The sequence below is a fragment of the Selaginella moellendorffii genome, unplaced genomic scaffold (genome assembly GCF_000143415.4).
Source record: "Selaginella moellendorffii unplaced genomic scaffold, v1.0 SELMOscaffold_48, whole genome shotgun sequence".
Classification (NCBI taxonomy): Eukaryota; Viridiplantae; Streptophyta; class Lycopodiopsida; order Selaginellales; family Selaginellaceae; genus Selaginella; species Selaginella moellendorffii.
Genome location: NW_003314309.1, coordinates 968,423 through 989,052, shown reverse-complemented (window position 1 = coordinate 989,052; position 20,630 = coordinate 968,423). Strand labels below are relative to the sequence as shown.

Here is a 20,630-nt window from a genome sequence, read left to right as displayed (position 1 = left end):
CCCGTTTTGAGCATATGCCGAGAGCATCCCTGTCCTGGAGAAAATGTTGTGGTTTGGCACCTGATCAAAGAGATGCTTGGCTTTTTCGAGATGCCCGTTCTGGGAATATGAAGCTACCATAGTGCTTGTAGAAACTAAATTCCATTCGGGCATCAAGGAGTAGACTTCCTCAGCCTCTCTTAGATGCCCGTTTAGAGCATAACCAACCAGCAATGTATTCCATGATACCACATCCCTCTCTTTAAGCCTGTTAAACAAGTCTCTACACTCTTTGACGTCTCCTTTTCGGGCATATGCCAAGAGCATAGAATTCCAGGACAAGAGATTTCTCTCTTTCATGTTTTCAAACACTTCCTTTGTCTCTTTGACAAGGCCAGCCTTGGCAAATGCAGCCAGCATAACATTGCAGGAAACCACATTAATCTCATGCATAGAATCAAACAGAAACTTTGCTCTTTCCAGAAAACTGTTTTGAGCAAATGCAGAGATAATAGCATTCCAGCTGACCAGATCACGCTGAGGCATCAAATTGAACATATAACTTGCATTCCCTGTGTCACCGCTTTGGGCGAAAGCTGTGATCATACAGTTCCATGTCATCAAATCCCGCTCTTGCATGCTATCAAACATTTCTTTGGCCTTGTGGACGTGCCCGCTGTGACCATAAGAAACAAGGATGGCAGTGGAGGAAACGAGATTTCTTTCCGGAATTGAGCTAAACATCTGTTGAGCCTCAATAAATTCTCCAGACTCGGAGAATGCAACAAGCATTGAAGACCATGCAACGAGATCTCTCTCTGGCATTGAATCAAATACCAACTTTGCATCTTGAACATGACCATTCTCGGCAAGCGCACAAAGCATGGCAGTCATTGACACGAGGTCATACTCTGGCATTCGATCAAACAGAGACTTTGATTCTTTTATATGCCCGGTACGAGCATAAGCAAGCAACATTGTGGTCCATGAAACGAGGTCTTTTTCCTGCATGACATCAAAGACTTCCCGCGCCTCTATGATATGTCCTTTTTGGGCGTATGCCGATAGCAAGGCAGTCCAAGATATTAAATCCCATGCAAGCATAGCATCAAACAAACGTTTTGATTTCTGAATATCCCCCATTCGGGCATACGCACTCAGCATTATGACCCACGCGTAGCTGTCCTTGTGTGCAGTGCTGGTGAAGAGTTTCAAAGCTTCTTCCAGGTTCCCACATTTTGTGTACTTCTGAAGGATCATGTTGCACAAATGCTGGTCACATTGAAGAAAGTGTTGGAGTTTAGCATGGGCTTGTGTGATTTCTACAATGCTCCTGCATGAGCGAACAAGTTGGATCCGTGAATTTCGATCCATATCTTTATTCAATGCAAATGATTTCATTGCTGGAAGGAGACGTCCGGCCTTTTTAACAAGCACCTCCAGTCTGAGGCCAAAGGAGCAAAAGGCATAAAACTCAAGAGATCCTTGGCATCCTCCAGATACCCACCTCGTGCAAGGAGGTCAATCATGCAGCTAAAGTGCTGTTTCTTTGGGCAGTCAATGGCATAGTCAAGGGTTATTGACAGAAAGTAAGGCAAACCCCTTCTCATATCTCCCGTATGGCTGCAACTCTGAAGAACACATGTAAAACATACATCATTGGGGCTCTCTACAATGCCCATCTCATGGAAAAACTCTATGCATTTGATGCTCTGCCCATTCTGGGCATATGCAGCAAGCATTGCGGTCCAAGTGAATGAATTATGCTTGGGCATGGAGTGGAATATCCTTTGGGCTTCTTCAAGGCGTCCTACTTGAGCGTATGCTGACAGCATGGCAGTCCAGGATACAATGTCTCGCACTGGCATTTCATTAAAGAGCTTTTGAGCTTGATCAACATGACCACTTTGGGCATAGGCTGTTACCATTGTGTTCGATGATGAGGTGTCTTTCTCCCTGAGAGTGCTGCTAAATATTTTCGTGGCTTCAGAGAGATGCCCATTTTGTATATATGCTATGAGCATTGCATTCCACAAAGTAAGGTTGTGTTCTTTAGTTGAATCCAGTACAAATCTTGCAGCTTCTACATCTCCTGCTTGGGAATATGTCATAAGCATAATGGTCATTGAGATTGCATTGTGCAAAGGCATTGTTTCAAAGAATTTCTTTACTAGTTCAAACCATTGTTGTTTGGAGTACATATGTAAAATAATGTTCCATGAAATCAAGTCTTGCTCTTGCATTGCTTGAAATATAGTCTTGGCATCTTGAAGCTTATCAAATTTACAGCAAGCAGCTAACATAGTGTTGAAGGAACAAATGTCCCATGCAGGCATATTGTAAAACACCATTCTTGTCTCTTGAAAGTGCCCATTTTGGGCATGCGCATTAAGCAAAATATTCCAAGATACTATATCAGCTTTGGGCATTTTTAAAAATACTGCTTTTGCTTCATGCAATTCTTTGTTAATAACATAAGCATCTAGCATAGAATTCCACAAAAAAAGGTCTTTATGCTGAATGTCATCAAAAATATGTCTTGCACTATATATATTGCCTTCTTGGGCATATGCATTTAACATGGTAGTTAAAGAAACCAAATTGTACTCAGGCATCTTAGTAAAAAACTTTTGTGTATTATGAAAGCTGCTATACATGGAGTATGCAGACAACATTGATGTCCATGCAACAATATCTTGCAATGGCATCGCTAGGAACAAAGTTTCTGCATCATCAAGATAACCATGTCTGGTATATATTGTCAGCATTGTAGTCCAAAAAATTAAATCTTTATCAGGCATTTTTTCAAATAACAATCTGGCTTCCATTATATTTCCTAATCTCATGTATCCAAACAACAAAACTGTCCATGAAATAGAATCCTTTTCATGCATTGAATTAAATAAGATTTTAGCATATTCAAGATGCCCTGCTGAGACATAAGCCTGTAACATTATAGTGCTTGAGATAAGATTGTGGTATGGCATTTGTTCATATAACAATTTAGCATGGACAACATCTGAATCTTTTACAAATGCATAAAGAATAGAAGACCATGAAAATATATTTTTCACTGACATAGCATTAAAGACTTTAAAAGCTTTTTTATTATTTCCATCCCTTACATACTTTTGAATCTTCATATTAGAAGGAAGTATGTCCACTATATTTTCCATTTTAGGGCATGTTTTAGTTAATTCACAAATTTGTAACTTATTTTAAGAAATGTTTTAATTATAAATTATATTAATTAAGCTACTAATGTGATTTAAAATATTCATTGATATATAATCATCTTCCCCATTGTTCTTAAAAATTAGAAATATTCTACTTTTTTATATGCCAAAATAATATATTCTTTTACAAGGGAAAAAATTACATTTAATCCAGATATAATATTAAGCTAAAGAATATCATTATTATGTAATTAAAATGTGATGAGTCATTTTCCTTTTTGATGCAACAAAAAAATATCACATGATTTAGCATTTGAATTGCAAGATTGAAATTGTATATTTAGTTGTTGAAAGAACTTATAAAGTAAACTATTTAACATTAAAAATTGTATACTATTGTTATTAAAATGCATGTGTTAAGTAAACTCAAATAAAAAACTAAAATTAAAATTAATAAACTACATAACTAAAATTTATACTACTTTTTACTTTTGATGCAATCCAATATAATATATGTATATAATTTAGAATTAAATATCAAAGTAATTTTAACTTTGATAATAAATATATTAATCCAAATTTATCTTTTTTTCTTGTATACCTTTCAAAATGTAAATTACAATAGTAAAAAAAATTTAAAAGAAATGAATGTTCAAATTAACAAACTTTCAAATGAATATTTTTGTGAAAGATAAAAATTAATAGAATAATACACTCTAAAAGCTAGTGTTGTTAGTCATTAATGACTTATTCTACAACCGACTTAAGAATCTTATGACATTAAATCTACTATAGTGCCACAAAACACAATTCTATATACTATCATTTGCTCGCACACAAAAAATACTACACTTTTAAATTCAATATTGAAACATATTTTTTATAGCCGTCAAGGGAATTAAACAATGCATGCAAAAGATGGTGACGCGATACTTGGAAGAAGCCATTAATGCAATAAACACTCTTACAAATGTTTTTTCCAAGAAACAAATGATTGCAGAGCTTGTCAATGCTATAAGTCACTAAGTCCTTCCAAAAGTATTAAATAATTTTGTTAAAATAATTTAATTTTTTATAATAAATACTATAAATATTTGTAGAAGTATAAAAAATTATTTTTTAAAATGCATGAATTAATTGTAAATTAAATTTTATTAAATTAGTGGGAGTTGTTAAGATATATTTTGTCCATTTTTATATACCATTATTTTTTAATATTAATTTTTTGACAAATTATTAATAATATATTGCATTTTTATTATATTCAGTAGTAATTTTCTTAGCTCCACTATATTTCTATATTATATATTTTATATAATTTTTAATTTTTAAATAATTCTAATAATCATTTATTTTTTTAATTATTTATTTCGTTAGTTATGTAGATAATGGAAAACTGGAAAATCTTTAGTAATAAGAGACTTTTATGTTAGTTTAAGTATATTTATTTAAAACAAAATAAACAAGAAAGCAGCAGGATCTTTTAATTTGTTGCATTGCTAGATTGATTAATTTAAAAGATAACTGTAATTTGGTAACGTAAAACTAAAGAGAACCGGTTCATTGTATATAAGCACACCCGCATCTTTGCTGCTTGCAAATAAAATGGAAGTGACTTTTACATTGTTACTGACTGTAGCTCTAATGCTCAAGAGTGTAGAGGCAATAGAATGCATAAGCATTCAAGATCAAGATGTGCAGGTACCAGTAGAACTAGCAAAATTGAACTGTGGCAACTATGTCCTTAACTTAGATGGAGCCTTCAATGTGGCCACATGACAATCACAATGATCTCAAGATGACACCAGCAAACAAGCCTGTTTTGTGCCCAAGAGGAAGCATACCTCTTCACAACTCCACTACCAGGAACAACACGAAGACACCATGTTTGATGTCGAGCGAATCATCGACGCGTTCCCATCGAGTAGCATAGAAATCTCTTGCATTGTCAGTTGATAATCGATTGATCATGTGTTTTCAGCATGCAGTTGCATTTGTTCGAGGAAAATTCAGAGGATTCAAAACAACCATCAACATATGGAAGCCTCGCGTAGAGCAGCCACGCGAGTTTAGCCTCTCTCAGTTCTGGCTTATCTCCTCTTACGATCGCCATGGAGTTCCTCGCAGCACAATGGAGGCCGGATGGCAGGTTAAAGCTTCGAGAGTGATGTTGTCCTTTCTAACACTGGATTTAGATCTACCCAAGCTTGTATGGTGGAGATGATCCCAGGCTCTTCGTCTACTGGACAGTTAATAGCTCTCGCATAGATTTCGAATTGATATATCTGTGCATGACAGGCCGATGGATACAACTCGACCGGCTGCTATAACTTGGGTTGTGACGGATTCGTCCAAGTTAGTAGCAGCATCGTGCTAGGCGGAGCAATCTCCTCGAGAACTTCCACAGCAGGCTCGACTCAAGTAGAAGCAGAGTTCCTCGTTTTCCAGGCAATTATCTTCCGTCCAAAGTCTCACAAAGTAGTGTGTGTTTTACAGGATCCAAGGAGTGGCAATTGGTGGCTGCGAGTTTCTGGATCCTACGTTGGTTACTGGAAAGCCTCCGCATTGCCAGACTTTGCAAACGGGGCTTCTGCGGTTTCTTGCGGAGGAGAGGTGCTCGAAGTCAAGGTACTCATTTTCTCCGTGGGAAAAGTTTGAGCTCCTCTGGCTTGTACTCCAGGCCAACAGGCACACACGAACCCAAATGGGAAGCGGGGCATTTCCAAACGCTCACTACAAATACGCAGCGTATCACCGGGACATCCAGATCGTCAATGCAAACTTCCGCTTGCAGCAGGCCCAAAACATGGCGAGGGTGGCGGTGAAAAAGCCCGGTTGCTACGATATTGGGACGATCCAGGATGCCGGGAGGAACACCAGCTGGGGAACATACTTCTTCTACGGAGGACCCGGCTACAGCTCGAAATGCGTCTAGCTTGATCTCAAAGGCACTGTGGTTGCTGGCTCTCCTTTCAAGCAAAAACCTTTCGCTTGTCCCAATGCAACGCTGAAGGAAAGCAACAAGCAAAGCAGCCATTGTAAAGAGGAATCCATTGCGCGAAATTCATGATATAGTTTGTTGACTCTCCCAAAGTTGCGGCGAGTTCTTTCCACTTAAGTTGAGAGCTTGTTTACATTCTAAAAAGCAAAGAGTGAAAATGGCAGCCATAGCTTCTCCTTCAGGTAACCCTCTGGAAAAAGTTTCTTGTCTGTGGCATTTTTTTGGTGAGTGCGAAGTCTACAAAGCATGAGATGGAATCTCAAATGAAATTTACAAGGGATTGGATGTTTCTACTTTAAAAAAGATTTGTAGGCAAACAATTTTGGTGGCTTCTTTCCACTCAAGTTTTCTAGCCAGTGTGAGAGCCTGGAGCAACTGTAACAATGGCAGCCACTGGTGGCTCCAAAGTTTCATGATATATAATTATATTTCATGATATATCTTGTGTGGCATTCCCTCTCTATCTGTGAGCTGGGGTAAATTTTTAGGGTTCGTCGCGGCAGGGGATCCCGGATGAGGGCCTCGATCAAGAGCAAGTACGAGGGCGGAGCCGCGGGGGAGGCGGCCACGGCCACGCTCGCGCTCGGGGTAGGCGATCTCAAGCTCAAGGCGTCGTGCACGGATGCCACATTTGGGTCGCGGTCGCCAGGCGGCCTGGCGGCGGCGGGGGTGAGCCTGGGCGTGGAGAAGCCCGGCTGCTTCATCATCGACCACGAGCTCCAGCCGGCGTCAACGCGCTTCCAGTTCATGAGCGCCGCCAATGTCGCGGGCAAGCAGGTGAAGCTCACGTACATTCACCCGCAGAAGCGCAACGCCACGCTGCTCGAGGCGACGCTCGCCGTGGATCCGCGCAACAAGCTCACGGCGAAGTATAGCTTTGCGTCGGGCAAGGGGCAGCTCAAGTACTTCTACCAGCATCCATCGCGCCTCACGCTGGAGCCCGCCTATGATTTTGGGACCGAGTCGTGGAGCTTCTCGGCCTCCAAGAAGATGGCCGATTGCCACACCTTGAAGCTCGCCTACGAGGCGCACCGCAAGGTGCTGGGTGTGGAGTGGATCAGTGATGATCCCAGGCTGGGGCCTTTCAAGGTGGCTGCGTCTGGGAATCTGGACAGCTCCAAGCCTCCCAAGTTACTGCTGGAGAAGACCTGGAACTATGAGTTATGATATTCTTTTTTGAGGTTTCCTTGAGTGTGTCTTTTTTTTCAAGGGGCAACTTTGGGGACAATATTCCCACTGCGACTATTCAAATAAGCTAAAGCTCTTGTTTGTGTGAGGGGGATTATATAAAGAAAGGATGGCGGATCTAGCCACATTTACAAAACAATATTTTTTGGTTAGCATTTTTGTGACCGAAAACGAAGTAATGAAGTATAGACTAAGAAATTAAAAAAAAAATGTTTTGAACAATTTTTTTAGGGGTAAAGTTGTGCATAGAAAAGGATTTATATTTTTTAGATATTAGTTTATTTCCTATATTTCATATTTAATTGATAAATTGACTTATTTTGAGTTGTATTTGAATGTTCAATAATAACAAATAATAAAAATTAAAAGTGTTAATTAATATTGCTATATGTATAAGTATTAATTATTATCTAAATTTCTTCAAAGTATATTTTGTTTAAATCATATGCAACATAGCATCTCAACTTACATAAATCAATTGCAGACAGTTTGAATCATTTTCAACTCTTCCTCAAATTTATATATTTTAATGTAATTGCTATTAATTTTTTAAATTTAAATTTATTATCAGTATTATAAATAATAATAAAAGAAGATAATAGTAACATACATTTTCTTCCCATTAGATTTTTCGTTTAGCATTTTGCCATTTAATCCCTTATTGAGCATTATGTCTCATATAATTAATTTAACAAAATTTTATAAAATAAAATATAAAATGCCCCCTAAGATTTTCAATAATAGTTATTTGTCATAAAGTTTCTCATCTAAGACCGAGTGTTAATTGAAATATTTCATCCTTTGCTTAAGCTTTTTGTGCACATCATTCTCTAAGCTATACTCACACTTCTGTTTAACCATCTTGAATGAGCTCTTATATGTTTATTCTAAAATAAATTAATCATGAAATAATTTTTAGTAAAAAATAAAATTTATTTTAACACTTAAAGCCATATTAATATTGTGTGTGAACAACCTTTCCTTTAGGTTTTGCAGTCAAGCTTAAACACAATGTCGCTAATTAAAATATTACAAGACCAGAGTGCCCGTAAAGACATGCTCAGCAGGCCCACTCATGTAGACGTGGTGATCCGACGCTCTCCATTCCACTTCCAATTTGCCCCCGGGCAAATCCACAATGCAGTTCTAAGAAAACAAATTATAAACATGTCTGTGTGTGTGTGTCTGTGGAGAGAGAGAGAGAGAGAGAGATTTTTTCATACCTTTTTAGCTCTTCCTTCCAGCACAGCGGCCACAAAGGCAGCACAAGCACCCGTTCCACAAGCCAAGGTGATCCCTGCGAAGAAAAACACTAGTTCCTTTGAGAGAGCTTCAATCTCTAGGCACTTGCCTGCGCCTCTCTCCCACACTCGAACTTTTAAATGAGAAAGAGAGATCACTTCCACAAACTCTGCGAAGAAAGAAAACAGTGGCACATATCAAAAGGAATTTAAAAAAGAGCCAACCTGCATTTGTTTTCTGGGGAAACTTTTCATGGTTTTCAAACAGGGGGCCGATCTTCTCCAGGGGCAAAGTACTAAGATCAAACAAATGCTGCACAGAATGGGTTTTGGTAAGAAAAACTAAACAAAAGAGTGTTTTTTTTTTCCATAGATTTTCACCTCTTCGTGTTCTTCTCCAAAGGTTACGCAGTGTGGATTTCCCATGCTCACACAAGTCACAAGCCACGTCTTGCCGTCCACCTCGAGTGGCTTTTGGATGACAGTTCCATCAAAATGCCCGGGCAGCAAAGTTGGAATCCTGTTTCCATTGAGAATCGGTATTCCCATGTCTACTAGCACCTGGGAGAAGGAAGAAATCTAAGAAAAAATGTTAGAGTTTGCGTAAAGAGGGAGCTCACCTGGCCGTCCTCTTTCAACGTTGGAATGATAGTCCCAGCTCCTGTGTGTATTTTATAACTGGGAGCTTGTTACAAGCTAGGAAATACGCTTCTTTCAGGGAACTCAAAGCGAGAAAGGATACCTTCGATTGCTCGTTATTGTTCTTCCCTCGAGTTCTCCTATGAATCGAGCCATACAACGAATCCCATTGCCACACATCTACAAGTCCATGGAGATTAAGAACAAAAAGAGATAGGAGTAAAACGTTTGCCTCTGGTTGGCTGCCGTCGGGGTTATAGATATGCATTGTGTAGTCACAGCCATGGACGCCAGGCATGACGAGAATGACTCCATCGCTCCCGACTCCAAAGTTTCGGTTGCAAATCCTTACGGCATCTTCTTTGGAGAGTTTTGGTTCGGGAGACTCGCGATTATCCACCTAAAGAAGTTGTCAAACCATCAGACAATATATCTCTTTGCAAAGAAAGAATGAAACACCAAAATGGAAGTAGCAACTTACAAGAACAAAGTCGTTTCCCAGACCTTGGTACTTGGAAAACTCCAAGCTTCCCTGCAATGACAATAGGAAAGTGTCCTCACTCTCTGCAAAGAAAGAAAGAAAGAAACGCTACGAGAGACTTACCCGAGAGCTCTTTCTCGTCGATGCCAAGTGACCCAATGGCTTGTGCTGGACCGCCATTCTCACGCTTGGCCTTGCATCGTTCCTGGCCTTGCGCAACGAAGAAATGCCACAACAAGGAGCCCAACGTTGAGAAGCGGCAGCCATGCTTCTAAAACCCTAGGTCATTCCAGAGTTTTACTTTACGAAAGTGCCACGTTACCTTTAAAAAAGATTTTGCCCTTAATTTGATGGGATGAAGGTTTAGGGTTTTCGAGCGATGGCGATGATTCTTCGCAGGCGCTTGAGCGATTCTCTCCTCCGGCTGCGCCCCCTGTCTCGCGCATTCTCCGATTCTACTGCTCCCACCCCCGGCGCTGCGGCGCCATCGGATTCACAGCAATCAGAGGCTCGGCCCGTGCAATTGGTCCCTCCTTTGCCCGTTGTTCCCGAGAATTCCTTCTGGACGACGCTCTCTCCATCCTCGCGCACTGGTGAGTGAATGTATATTATTTTTGTGTGTCTTTCCATCTGCATTTTTTGCGATTGATTGGTCGTTTGAGCGATGTGCTCGCAGTGTTTCCCAAGGACGTGAATGAGTACAGCATTCGGGATTTTCTCAAGTGTTTCGAGGGCTTTGATGTCTACCATGATAAGTTGGCCCGCAAGTGCAAGACTTTCAAAGACTTTTTGCTGGTCAGGGTCAAGGTTCTCAAGAAGATGAAAATGCCTCGCAATCACGTAAGCTTTGCCTGATTTTCTTTTTGGATTTGGTTTCACTACGTGTGGTTCTTGTTGCAGAGAAAAACCATAATCAAGTTCACGCACCGGTACAGAATGGGCATCTGGAAACCAAAACCACTTCCTCGAGCGTCGTAGCGAACTGAGATGGTTTGTCCGATTTCGAAGATTTCGAAGAATTGGTTTTGAAGTTTCTTTTGGCCTTTGCAGGAAGGATTTGCATGCTGCTTTTTGCTGGACAGTATCCATTCCTCCGTGGAAGACTGGGAAAGACGATCGTAGTCCTCCAACTGGACTGGTTGGCTTTTGTGTAATCACAACTCATGTCTGAAGGCGCTGTGACAGTGCAACTTCAAATATCCTTTATGTTTCTCTTTCATTTTCTTTCTTTTTCTGTTTCCAGAGTTTTGACAGGCTAAATGCTTGAAGAGGAGTACCAATCAAAAACACTCGACTCCTCTGGCCCGAGACAACGACAACCAGAGAGCTCGAGACATGCTCCACCGGTCAGTCGGACAACGCAAGTAGCTCTTGCGCCATCTTCTCGTCCAAGGTGCGTCGTTTATCCCTTTCCTCGTTCGAACTCGCCACTCACAAGCGCGAGCGGATTGTGACGTCCAGGCTTCCAAAAGCGACTCTTTGGCCCACGAGACAGAGGGACACAGACGTCCCAAGCTCCCAAGTCACGGACGTTGAGACGCGCTGGCAGCGCCAAAGGATCCGCCAAATCCTGCTCTGGAAGAAGAGAGAAGGATCTTTCCGGGAGTACTCGGGCCCAGGAGAGAGACACGGCAGCCTTATAAAACTAGTTGTGGACGCATCCAGCGGGCGATAGGAGGAGGAGGAATACTTACATGAGAAGAAGTGCTGGAGCTGCTGCGCTACCCGTGACCCAGTCGTGGCGTATCTTTTGGAGGTATTCCGCGACACGGGTGGTATAGTCCTGCTCGAAAATGCCTAAGCTTTTGCAGATTCGTTGGCTTGCTGCCACAGTACTGGACGAAGACGTACGTGTGTATATGTGCTCCTTCACGTGAATTCTTTTTTATCTTTTTCTTCTTGAGTGGTGAGAAGTCGTGGGGTGATTTTGTCTGGATGAATTTTTGAGGTTCTTCCAGCTTTTGATAAAGAATGGAAACTTGGGAAAGGTTTTTGAGGTTGATCATGGTTCTTAGATCGCCCAGGCTTTAAACTAGTAGTAGCTTATCATCATCAAGCTCCTGTGAGTGTGCCAGAGTCACGGGAAGAGAATCAAGCAAGAGTCCAAACAGAAGCAAACAATACTCTTTTCTTCTGAGTACTTTCTCCTTCTTCTTCTTCTGCTTCTACTTCTTTCGTCTTCGGATTCTTATATCTTGCAGCAGTGATTCTATGCCAAGACAATATTTTATAATATCAATTGTAATAAAATACTGCGAGGTAATATTAAGAAACAGATATTTCCGTTTTTAAAATAAAAAATACACGATAGGTGCACAGAGCCCAAAAGCGTTTGTAGAATGTGTCTGTCGTGAATGTTTGTCTGTTTGAAAGGAGGAGAAGGTTCTTCTTGACCCCACGCGGTACGTACGTGGAAAAATTTCCATAGTTATATTCTTCAAATCTCTACATTGGCCATTTGATTACAAACAACAACGTGCTTATTAGATCTCTTGGAGGATGCACAGGCAAAAGAAAAGGCCCAAAACAACAAAAGGGCATCACATCAGATTCGCAAGTTGCCAGGTTCAAGCATTTATAAAATAGTCTGGGTATTTGCACACAGTTCTTTTGTAGCATATTCGTCAAGTTATCGCGATCAGAGCCCCAGAATGGATAATTTCCTCATAGAAACGGTGGTGGTGGAATAGAACGGGATACGTATACATGCATGTATGTACACATATAACATAAAACCACGAAGAAGATTCCAAGGATCCACTCACTCACACAGAAGTAGAAGAAGAAACTGAGCACAAAACAAACAATATTATGGCGTACACAGTACTTATAAACTTTGGCAGCCGCAGCTGGAGTTTCAGCTACCTATCTACACCTACGCCTATACATATACGTAACGTAGACTTTCGCTATCCGTGATTGGAGTGGGTTTAAGCTACGTGATCTTCATTCTCATGAGTGATCCGCAACCATTTTCATCTGGCAATAAAAGTTGACCGGGGGTTTGTTTTGCGTGAAAAACAAACCGGTCTCTTTCTTCGAATCCTTTTCTTTCCCCCAGACCTGTTAGAAGGTTAGGGTTGTTTGCGCCAAAAGACGAGCTTCTGTACCGCGTAATCCCTTGCTTTCTTCGTTTAAAAACCAATCTGGATGTACGTCTAAGAAGATCTTCGTCATCCACTTGGTTTTGAGCCGTAATAATGCTCTACGCAGGAGCCAGCCACCACCACCTTTTGAACAGCGAGTTATAAGATGGGTATTATAGAGACAAGCAGCGCAGCCACACACACACACTCTCACACATATATCGTTTTTCTGGGACCACGTTATACGTACCGACGAGGCTTCCTCCGTACAAGGTACACCACCCGTGATTCTTCAGGTTCTTGTTCCCGCTAATTATTCGTGCTTTGTTTTGGAGAGGGAAGTTTAGAGAGATTTCAAGAGGATCATGGACGGAATGGTGTAGATATTTCTAAAGATCTATATGATGCTTTGATAGTCTTGCGTACCCATCCATGCGACCTACTGCCGATGGATGCAAAAATGCAAGCTTGATGATAGATGCTGCCTCTCTCTTCTTTGTGTTGGTCGGGTCTGCGCGTCTTAGTTGAGGATTTACAAGGTGATAAACTGGTTCTTGAATGACGATTAAAGTTTGTAGCCTTCTTATATATGAGCTGGTAGCACTTCGTGAAACTCTATACTTTATGCAGGGGGGCAGTGTGTCTTTGTCTGTGTTATTGTTGGCGTATGGAAAGTATTTACCACCAAAGTTGTTATCCCGCAGTGTCTAGAAACAAGTGATCATTCAAAGATGAAGAATTCAAACCAAGAGAACGATTTGGAAACGCTCTTCTTTCCTTCTCACAATATCGATCAATAAAACGCAATCAAGTCTTCCAGAGATCTCCACGGGATTGAGCTCCTTTAAAACCACACCAAGTCAATCAAGCTTCCTTCTTCTTCCATCGCAAAGACGAGCCGAGAGATCACTCTATATCATTTACGTAACTATGAAGACAACGAAGGCACATTACGTTACATGTACACTTAAAACTCTACGGTGGTCATGGAGGAGCGAAACTCGTGACTCTCTCGCCTTGCAAGAGCCAGGCTTATGCGGGTAATTGCTGGGATTAAGACGCACTACACAAGACAACAAAGATCTCACAGGGGGGAAGCAAAGACGTGAACAAGCGATCGCTTTCTTTCAATCAAGCTTCACCCTCTCCAAATCTCTCGGAGTCTACTCATCATCAGATTCTGCATTGAATGCCAGAAAGGGGAATGCTTCCCTCATTTGTCAACTTTTTGGATTAGAGAGTTTATCACTAATCACACTTAAGATGATCCTGGCCTCTAAGCAGCAGGGAGTACTTGCGATTAGTGGCTTAAGCACAGGAGCGTGGCTGCATTGCATGGGCTTTCTTTGTACTAACGTGGACTTTTTTGCAAAGGGGATTTGATGTGTAGCACGAACCATCTGTCTTTCCAGAGATTCAATGACCTCTTTGCCACCGATTATTTAATGAACACACGCGTATCCCAACGACTTGCTTTGCTATCTATGTTCTTCGTTTTCCATCGTACCACCTATCTAGAGCTCTATGGAATTTTCTTTCTCCTCCTTTTCGTCTGCTGTCCGTAACAAAAATGGGTTCCTTTCGAGTAAATTCCCTGTTAAGCAAGGAGCAAAAGAAAGAACAAGTCCAAGAAAGAAACGAGCTTGAAGAACCCTTGTCCCTGAAAGTTACAAAGAATGTCTTTAAATACTTTCTTACACAAGTAGTATATGTATACAGTGTCATATATCTCAAATCATGCACAGTTGATGGCATGAAGAACATGGAATAGTTACAGAGCCATGGCTGCAGCTCCAGCATACTCCAGTGCAGCAGCAATTCTACTGCCACCACCACCACATCAATTGAATCAGTAGCCTACTCCTGAAGATTATCCATAGTGATCATTAATCTAACCACACCGCACTGCGAAATTCATGATTCCACTGTTGCATGCAAATAACTTCCAGAAGAAACAAACAAAGACTAGAAGAAGCAAAAGGAAGAAAAAAGAGAGAAGAAAAGAGCGCGGCTTTTTGGAACAATCTGGAACACTAAAGTCTTCGTCTTCTTCTTTCTTCTTCCTTCGTCTTTAACAGACAGATTCAATGCACACCCTTTCCCCTTTGATCGACACGAATAGGAATCGCAAGAGTAAAAAGAGAAAAGAATCCATTTAAATCGATCCTGGATCTCATGATCCATTCAGATGCAAACTCTATCGTCTCGTGATGCTCGGAGCTTGAGCCATGGAGCCTCGCTGCGAGTGGACGGCATGAGCTCCAGCTCGATCTTGGCGGCCTTGATCACCGCCGCGTCTTGATTGTCGGCCTGCTGATCCGGATGCAAGCGTTTCCTCCCATGCAAAACCACTCCAAACAGCTTCGGACCGGCAGACTTGATCATCCCACCTGGACTCGTGTGATCATCTTCAACATCCCGTTGCTGATCATCAACGCTAGCTCTCCCGGGAGATGATGGTGAAAGCTTGGCAGCCGGCCTCGCGGCTGCCGCGGCACTGAGCTCCCGCAGCTTTCCATCCACGAAATCGATCGTCGAGGCCCGCGGAGCAGCGGCATCCATCCCCAGCAGCTTGCTGCTCCCGACAACCATACCGCCTCCAATTAAGCTGGAAGTTTGGTGTTCTTGAGCCGACAGTGGTGACGGCGGAGGCATCTGGTGTCGGAGGAGTTGCGTCTGCCTGCTGGTGGCGGCGGTGGTGGCGGAGCTCATCATCATCGCGCTGGTGCGGGGGAAAAGACGATCGTGATCCCCGGCACTTACACCGACAGGACTGGACCTCATGTTGTGCTGAAGGAAGAGCAGCGCGTCGTCGTAGAGCTTCTGGAGCCTGGCCAGCTCCGAGAGCAAGATGCAGTTGTCTCGGCGGAGCCGCTCGTTCTCGTCGGACAGGGAGAGCGATGTGGCCGTGATCACTGCTGCAGTGCTGCTGGCGCTGCAAATGCCCCTTGGAGAGTGCAGTGGCGACGACGACCATGCCGCGGCTGCTGCTGCTGCTGCTGCTGCTGCGCTGGAGTTGCATGCAAGCTGCTGGGGATCGTCGCCGGATGTGGAGGGCGAGAGCGAGCCGTAGTGCTGGAGATGCGCTAGCGAGCACTGCGCCTTCCTCCGGTGAATCTCGCACAGCAAATGCCGCTCGCCCTTGCGGAAGAAATCGTTGGCAAACTCCCATCTGTCGGGGACAACCTTGCGGAATCCCTGCAAGAAAGCAATGATAAGATGATCAGATCAGAGAACAAGTGAGAGCGTCAAGGTGATTCGAGGGACTTACATAGGTGTTGAGCTGCCGCACGAAGCTGGAGAAATTGTTGTGCTTGAAGTAGTTTGGGAGCAAGTCGCGGGCGAACTCTGGCGGCCTCCACACGACGAAGGTGGAGCCGTCTTCGCCCCACGAGACGATGTCGTTGGAAGCGGCATCGTCGACAAGCTGATACGTTTTGGTCAGGAATGGCGCCGGCACAACTCGGTGCGAGTCCACCGATAGGACGCAGCCATCGCTGCTGTCGAACGAGAGGGCCATGCTATCTCTCGACTCAAGATGTAGTTCCAGTTCTTCTCACACTACTCACAAGAAACAAATGCAAGACTGTAGATTTGGTAACTCTCGATCTCGGTCTCGATACTCCTACGAAAAGAATGAAATGAATCGCAAGGGAGCCTGGGCTACAAAGAAGAAGAGAACGAAGAAACGATTAACAATGACGCGATGGAGCTCGCGACGATTTCTTCCTTCCACATATGCATGATCGATACACAAGCACAATGAATCGAAAAGAAGAATGATCTAGAGAAAGCGAAAAAAAAAAAAACAAAACACGCTAGCCTCTTTTCTCTTGCGCTTCGTTTTGACACGCACAAAATGCTGTATGGGCATTCAAGCCCGGAGAGTACAGGGCTGGTATATACCAGTAGATAACACGGAACTGACGGGCTTGAAGGGCGTGAAAACCGTTAGGTTAAAACCTAGACCGCGAATGGTAACCTACGCTTTTGGTTTTACCGCCGTTCACGGCGGCGGCGGCACGGTACACGTGTCAGTCTAGATTGTAATAATTACTTTAATCTAACAGCTCTGCTTAGCTTGTAGAAACAGTTTTAGTTATCAGTTTAATCTAAACTGCAAATAATTCCCGTTTGCCTCTCTCTTTGAGAATCTATGCATTGATCTCTTCAATAGCTTAAACAAACCGTCCCTGAAATCATTTGCGAAGACCAGTCCGACTTCTTAGAGAGGATTTCTTCGCTCTCCAACAAAACGAAGAAGTGTACTCTCCCCTGTTCTTGGCCAAACCAGCAAAAAAAGAAAAAAGGATTTAAAACCACAGGAACAAAGAATCGGAAGAAATCACTCACCCAACATCCAATCCAGCTCTCGATCTCGATCGACCCGCATAAAAAAAGTTGTAGCAATCCATGGCGCCTTGAAACTTATAAAAATCTCGCCATGCGAATTGATGTCTCATCCGGCTTGCTTGTCGTCGTCTTTTCATGTCAACGTCGATTTCACGTAACGCCTACTACTCGTCTTCTTGTTTGAGCTTTTCTTCTTCCTGTTATACTTATCTTTTTTCGCTTGCTCTTGTTGGATCAACACGGCCTGCACAACCACCGAGACTTGTATCCAATTAGTTATCTGGAAACGAGGATACCCACCGCTCTCTCGCTCTCCCCCTCTCGCCTCGCGTTGATGGAGTTTCTAGACATTCGATGTTCTCTTGCTTGTCTTTGGTAGACACGCGGCGCCCGCGACTACTCTCGAAGCTTTGGAATTTTAAAACAATGCTTGTGCTGCGCGGGAAATGGCGAAAGCGGTGAGCGCGTCTGATGGACACGAGAAATGAACAAGGATCCTGAAAACACACGCAAAGGAAGTCAGCAGTAAACAAAGGAAGAAGAAAAAGAAAAAATCTTTTTCACCGCGAAGAATTGGTAGCCATGAAACTTTTCTTCTTCGCTGCTGTTTCCCCGGACGGCCATGCATTCTCTCAATCACGGTAAAAAGTTGTCAATATACTGTAGACAACGGGCATCAGTAGTATTCACGTCCTGAAAATACGAGCCCAAACTTAAGAGGATTTACCATCGTCATCGCCTGGGCTAAGAAGAAAACACACAAGACGTTGGAACAAACTCTAGACAGTAAAAACAAAAATTCACCTGACAACATTCTTAGCTCGTAAGGAAGAAAGGCGAGAATGCGTCAAGGAGCCAGTAGAGACGCAAACAACAGTCCGCTGTAAATGTAAATCCTGCCAAGCCACACTGAGTAACAGGAGCACAAAGAAAAAGTTACCTGAAGCAACAGTTACATCATTGGCCAGAGGACGTTGTTGCATATACCCAATCCAGCCAGATCCATCAGAAAATGCAGCTTGAGATTTCATAAGGCTTGATGTTCGCTGGCAGATAGAAAGCGACTCCTTGAAGTGTCTGAGGAAGGACAGCTCCATCCATAAAGACGTTGAACAGGCCACCAAGCTGAATAAAATAATGTATTCAGCTCCTCTGATCCTGTGGTGGTGAGCGCGTGAGTGGTGAGTTTCTGGAGCATGGAATGCTTCCTCCGCCCGAGCCTCCTTCCTTTTATCGGTTTCACATTTCCTGTTTTAAGTCAAACAAGCAAGTGTCAAAGGCTGTTCAGGAATTTACCAAAATGTACCAGTACTCAGACAAATACCATACAGTAACTGATGTGTACCAGGGGCAGCAATGGAGCACGACAAAGAATACGACGCCCTTGAAGACTCTGGCCTCCCTTGTACATATTTAGTTTCTCTAGAGAACACCGAAGCCATGTAGCTTAAGTATTAGTAGTGTAAAGAAAAACGAAGGACCACCACCAGACCGGACGGGGGGCCTTGGAGCGCGGCACCACGGTGTCTAGCAAAATCTGGCCGACTTAAACTTGAGAGGATACGCAAAGGAGTTGGAGTAGGAGAACCTGATAACCATGCCGTGCTCGAGAGGATTACCGTTGTTTACCAGGCAATCGTCGTAGTTGACGCGCTTGAAAACTTTGGGATTGACCAGAGGGGCCGAAGCAAACCACCCGCAAGCCAAGTGTATGTCCCGAGGAGCACAAGGGGACATGCAACTGTTGACGATCTGAACAGTGTACTGAGGAATCCCAGGCGACCCATCCTGTCTTTGGGAAACGCTAATGTCTGTGTAGGTACAAGCACGGCGACCTGCAGGCGAACGTGGAATGCAGTAAGATAGATCAACCATTGGAAAGAACAGAAAAAGAACAAAAACAAAAAAAGAGACCAACACGTTCAAGTATACGGAGAAAAGTGATCGAAACAGTCGATCCTGTATTAATAGAGGAGCAAATTACACGCACGAAAGAGGGGAGAAACAAAAACTAGCAAAGGTCTCCGTTTATACAATTCCAGGAGGAGGAACTAGGAGCTGCAAAACTGTGGGGGGCTCTTATGTACACAAAGCAAAGGAAGAAAAAAAAAACTCTCCACAACGCCACCATCGTTACGAGGTATAACGAAAGCGCACCAGAAGAAACGAGGCCAAAACTGACACCAGCGGGCTCGGGGGAAAAACTTACTGGCAACTCTTGGCTGAGGAGACTTTCATCGGGTACTCAAAGGAATTGGCATACTGGAAGTTGACACTATCACCCCCTTTGATTGCCTTCCCGTCATTGACGAGGCAGTCATCGTACTTAAGCCGCCGGAAAATCTTTGGGTTGACAAGCTTGGTTGAGGCAAACCAACCACACGAGACATGTACGGCGGACATAGAACAGTCATGGAGACACAGGTTGATAATCTGGACGGTAAACGTTGGGATGCCATTTGGAAGAGGGGCGGACTGGCCTTGAAAAATGCTAATATCAGAGGTCGTGCACGAATCGGCAAGGCGGTCTGCAATGGAAAACTACCTCCCATCAGCATGTAGTAGCACTCTCTCCACACAAGCAAACAAAGGCAAAGCAAAGAAGCGGACACTCGGAAGAACTCACGTACAAACAAAACGCAAGCCAAGCAACACGACACTAAACTCTTATCAGCACAAGAAACGAAAGAAAAAACTATACGGAAGGAAGAACCACGTACCAGCAGTGCTAAGGAGCTTCCGGTTTCTCATGAACTGATGATTGAAAGGATGATAGCTTGCAGTGGTAGCATTCGCCTCGCTATTAACACCAACGGTGGATATGGAGACTCCTGTGTGAAAAAGAAGCAATCGATGAGAAAATTCCAGTGCCCCATTCATGAACATGCAAATCGATGGGTACCTGGTCGGCTGCCAAACATTTGATCGGATCCCAGGAAAACGAGGCCGAGCAAGGCGATGAGGAGTAGACTAGCGGCGGCGGCGGCGGCGGCGGCGGAGATGGAGCATCCAAGGGGCCTGCATTCTCGTGCCATGACGCGATGCGGATGATCCAATCCTCTCATGCAGTCGCCGGCGATGAGGATTATCGTTGATCGAGTGATCGGACCGGAGAAAGAAGTCGAAATTTCAAGCTTGCGATGGCTGCATGGCGCAATTAGAGAAGAAAGATCTGGCGGAATTTCGGCCGCTGGAGCGAATGCGCGGGCAGGAAACGAGAGATTTCACACAGCGCACCCGGCGAGCAAGCCCTAAGAGCGATCCATCCCGGGGAATCGACGAGAGATCGGTGGATTTGAAGGCGCCGAGCAGGGAAAAGATTCCAGAGGGGCGGCGCTGGGCAAGCGCGACCGATGTGGAGACCGATGTGGATCCGATGTGCCTCCGCCGTAGAGAAGCGCCGAGAGAAGCGCTAGAGCGTCCAACGCTTTGTGAAACCTAAATGTGGATCATTGGAGGAAGAAGAAAGAGAGGAGAGAGAGAGAC

At 43.5% G+C, this 20,630-nt stretch overlaps 6 protein-coding genes across 14 annotated transcripts; 2 read left to right on the top strand and 4 right to left on the bottom strand.

Annotated features, from left to right (window-relative positions):
• Positions 1-1,317: 1,317 nt before the first annotated feature.
• On the bottom strand, positions 1,318-2,433 carry LOC112350303 (pentatricopeptide repeat-containing protein At4g02750-like). Its single transcript, XM_024686252.1, has one exon. The coding sequence runs from the start codon at positions 2,406-2,408 to the stop codon at positions 1,377-1,379; it is 1,032 nt and encodes a 343-aa protein (XP_024542020.1). The 5' UTR covers positions 2,409-2,433; the 3' UTR covers positions 1,318-1,376.
• Positions 2,434-6,633: 4,200 nt separating this feature from the next.
• On the top strand, positions 6,634-7,483 carry LOC9647417 (outer envelope pore protein 24, chloroplastic). The gene has a single exon (XM_002981396.2). It carries the CDS (start codon positions 6,670-6,672, stop codon positions 7,321-7,323), a length of 654 nt encoding a protein of 217 aa, XP_002981442.1. The 5' UTR covers positions 6,634-6,669; the 3' UTR covers positions 7,324-7,483.
• An 816-nt stretch (positions 7,484-8,299) lies between these two features.
• Positions 8,300-9,977, bottom strand: LOC9647599 (diaminopimelate epimerase 1). Its single transcript, XM_024686253.1, has 10 exons — positions 9,829-9,977; positions 9,706-9,756; positions 9,457-9,624; positions 9,328-9,404; positions 9,206-9,263; positions 8,967-9,146; positions 8,811-8,898; positions 8,696-8,755; positions 8,568-8,641; positions 8,300-8,490 (listed from the first exon to the last, which is right to left on the bottom strand). The coding sequence occupies exons 1-10, from the start codon at positions 9,970-9,972 to the stop codon at positions 8,374-8,376; spliced, it is 1,017 nt and encodes a 338-aa protein (XP_024542021.1). The 5' UTR covers positions 9,973-9,977; the 3' UTR covers positions 8,300-8,373.
• A 91-nt stretch (positions 9,978-10,068) lies between these two features.
• LOC9647416 lies at positions 10,069-11,705 on the top strand. 2 transcript variants are annotated; one of them, XR_002993718.1, is made up of 5 exons: positions 10,069-10,298; positions 10,382-10,545; positions 10,606-10,695; positions 10,756-11,098; positions 11,167-11,705. XR_002993718.1 is itself a non-coding variant. In XM_024686258.1 (4 exons), the coding sequence occupies exons 1-3, from the start codon at positions 10,085-10,087 to the stop codon at positions 10,681-10,683; spliced, it is 456 nt and encodes a 151-aa protein (XP_024542026.1). In that variant the 5' UTR covers positions 10,069-10,084; the 3' UTR covers positions 10,684-10,695; positions 10,756-11,705. The 2 variants fall into 2 exon arrangements, 1 of the variants encoding a protein (XP_024542026.1); XM_024686258.1 differs by having other exon boundaries at positions 10,756-11,705.
• Positions 11,706-14,697: 2,992 nt separating this feature from the next.
• LOC9647415 (heat stress transcription factor B-4b) lies at positions 14,698-16,657 on the bottom strand. Its single transcript, XM_024686251.1, has 2 exons — positions 16,063-16,657; positions 14,698-15,989 (listed from the first exon to the last, which is right to left on the bottom strand). The coding sequence occupies exons 1-2, from the start codon at positions 16,309-16,311 to the stop codon at positions 14,976-14,978; spliced, it is 1,263 nt and encodes a 420-aa protein (XP_024542019.1). The 5' UTR covers positions 16,312-16,657; the 3' UTR covers positions 14,698-14,975.
• Positions 16,658-16,872: 215 nt separating this feature from the next.
• On the bottom strand, positions 16,873-20,217 carry LOC9647413 (TPD1 protein homolog 1). Of its 8 annotated transcripts, none has more exons than XR_002993717.1 (10): positions 20,047-20,090; positions 19,865-19,975; positions 18,451-18,979; positions 18,085-18,392; positions 17,949-18,040; positions 17,872-17,888; positions 17,709-17,804; positions 17,445-17,641; positions 17,145-17,388; positions 16,873-17,066 (listed from the first exon to the last, which is right to left on the bottom strand). XR_002993717.1 is itself a non-coding variant. In XM_002981284.2 (3 exons), exons 1-3 carry the CDS (start codon positions 20,207-20,209, stop codon positions 19,350-19,352), a joined length of 597 nt encoding a protein of 198 aa, XP_002981330.2. In that variant the 5' UTR covers positions 20,210-20,217; the 3' UTR covers positions 19,072-19,349. The 8 variants fall into 8 exon arrangements, 1 of the variants encoding a protein (XP_002981330.2); XR_002993716.1 differs by having other exon boundaries at positions 17,872-17,883; XR_002993712.1 differs by having other exon boundaries at positions 17,709-17,888.
• Positions 20,218-20,630: the final 413 nt, after the last annotated feature.

Coding starts and splice junctions, on each gene's coding strand:
- LOC9647417 (XM_002981396.2), top strand. CDS start 6,670: ATGAGGGCCTCGATCAAGAGCAAGTACGAGGGCGGAGCCGCGGGGGAG.
- LOC9647415 (XM_024686251.1), bottom strand. CDS start 16,311: ATGGCCCTCTCGTTCGACAGCAGCGATGGCTGCGTCCTATCGGTGGAC. Junction 15,990..16,062: donor TGCGGCAGCTCAACACCTAT/GTAAGTCCCTCG, acceptor GCTTTCTTGCAG/GGATTCCGCAAGGTTGTCCC.
- LOC112350303 (XM_024686252.1), bottom strand. CDS start 2,408: ATGCCCAAAGCTGATATAGTATCTTGGAATATTTTGCTTAATGCGCAT.
- LOC9647416 (XM_024686258.1), top strand. CDS start 10,085: ATGGCGATGATTCTTCGCAGGCGCTTGAGCGATTCTCTCCTCCGGCTG. Junction 10,299..10,381: donor CTCTCCATCCTCGCGCACTG/GTGAGTGAATGT, acceptor ATGTGCTCGCAG/TGTTTCCCAAGGACGTGAAT. Junction 10,546..10,605: donor TGAAAATGCCTCGCAATCAC/GTAAGCTTTGCC, acceptor TTCTTGTTGCAG/AGAAAAACCATAATCAAGTT.
- LOC9647599 (XM_024686253.1), bottom strand. CDS start 9,972: ATGGCTGCCGCTTCTCAACGTTGGGCTCCTTGTTGTGGCATTTCTTCG. Junction 9,405..9,456: donor CCGACGGCAGCCAACCAGAG/GCAAACGTTTTA, acceptor ATGGACTTGTAG/ATGTGTGGCAATGGGATTCG. Junction 9,147..9,205: donor CGTTGAAAGAGGACGGCCAG/GTGAGCTCCCTC, acceptor TCCTTCTCCCAG/GTGCTAGTAGACATGGGAAT.
- LOC9647413 (XM_002981284.2), bottom strand. CDS start 20,209: ATGAGAGGATTGGATCATCCGCATCGCGTCATGGCACGAGAATGCAGG. Junction 19,976..20,046: donor AATGTTTGGCAGCCGACCAG/GTACCCATCGAT, acceptor TTTTTCACACAG/GAGTCTCCATATCCACCGTT. Junction 19,673..19,864: donor GAAGCTCCTTAGCACTGCTG/GTACGTGGTTCT, acceptor TTTCCATTGCAG/ACCGCCTTGCCGATTCGTGC.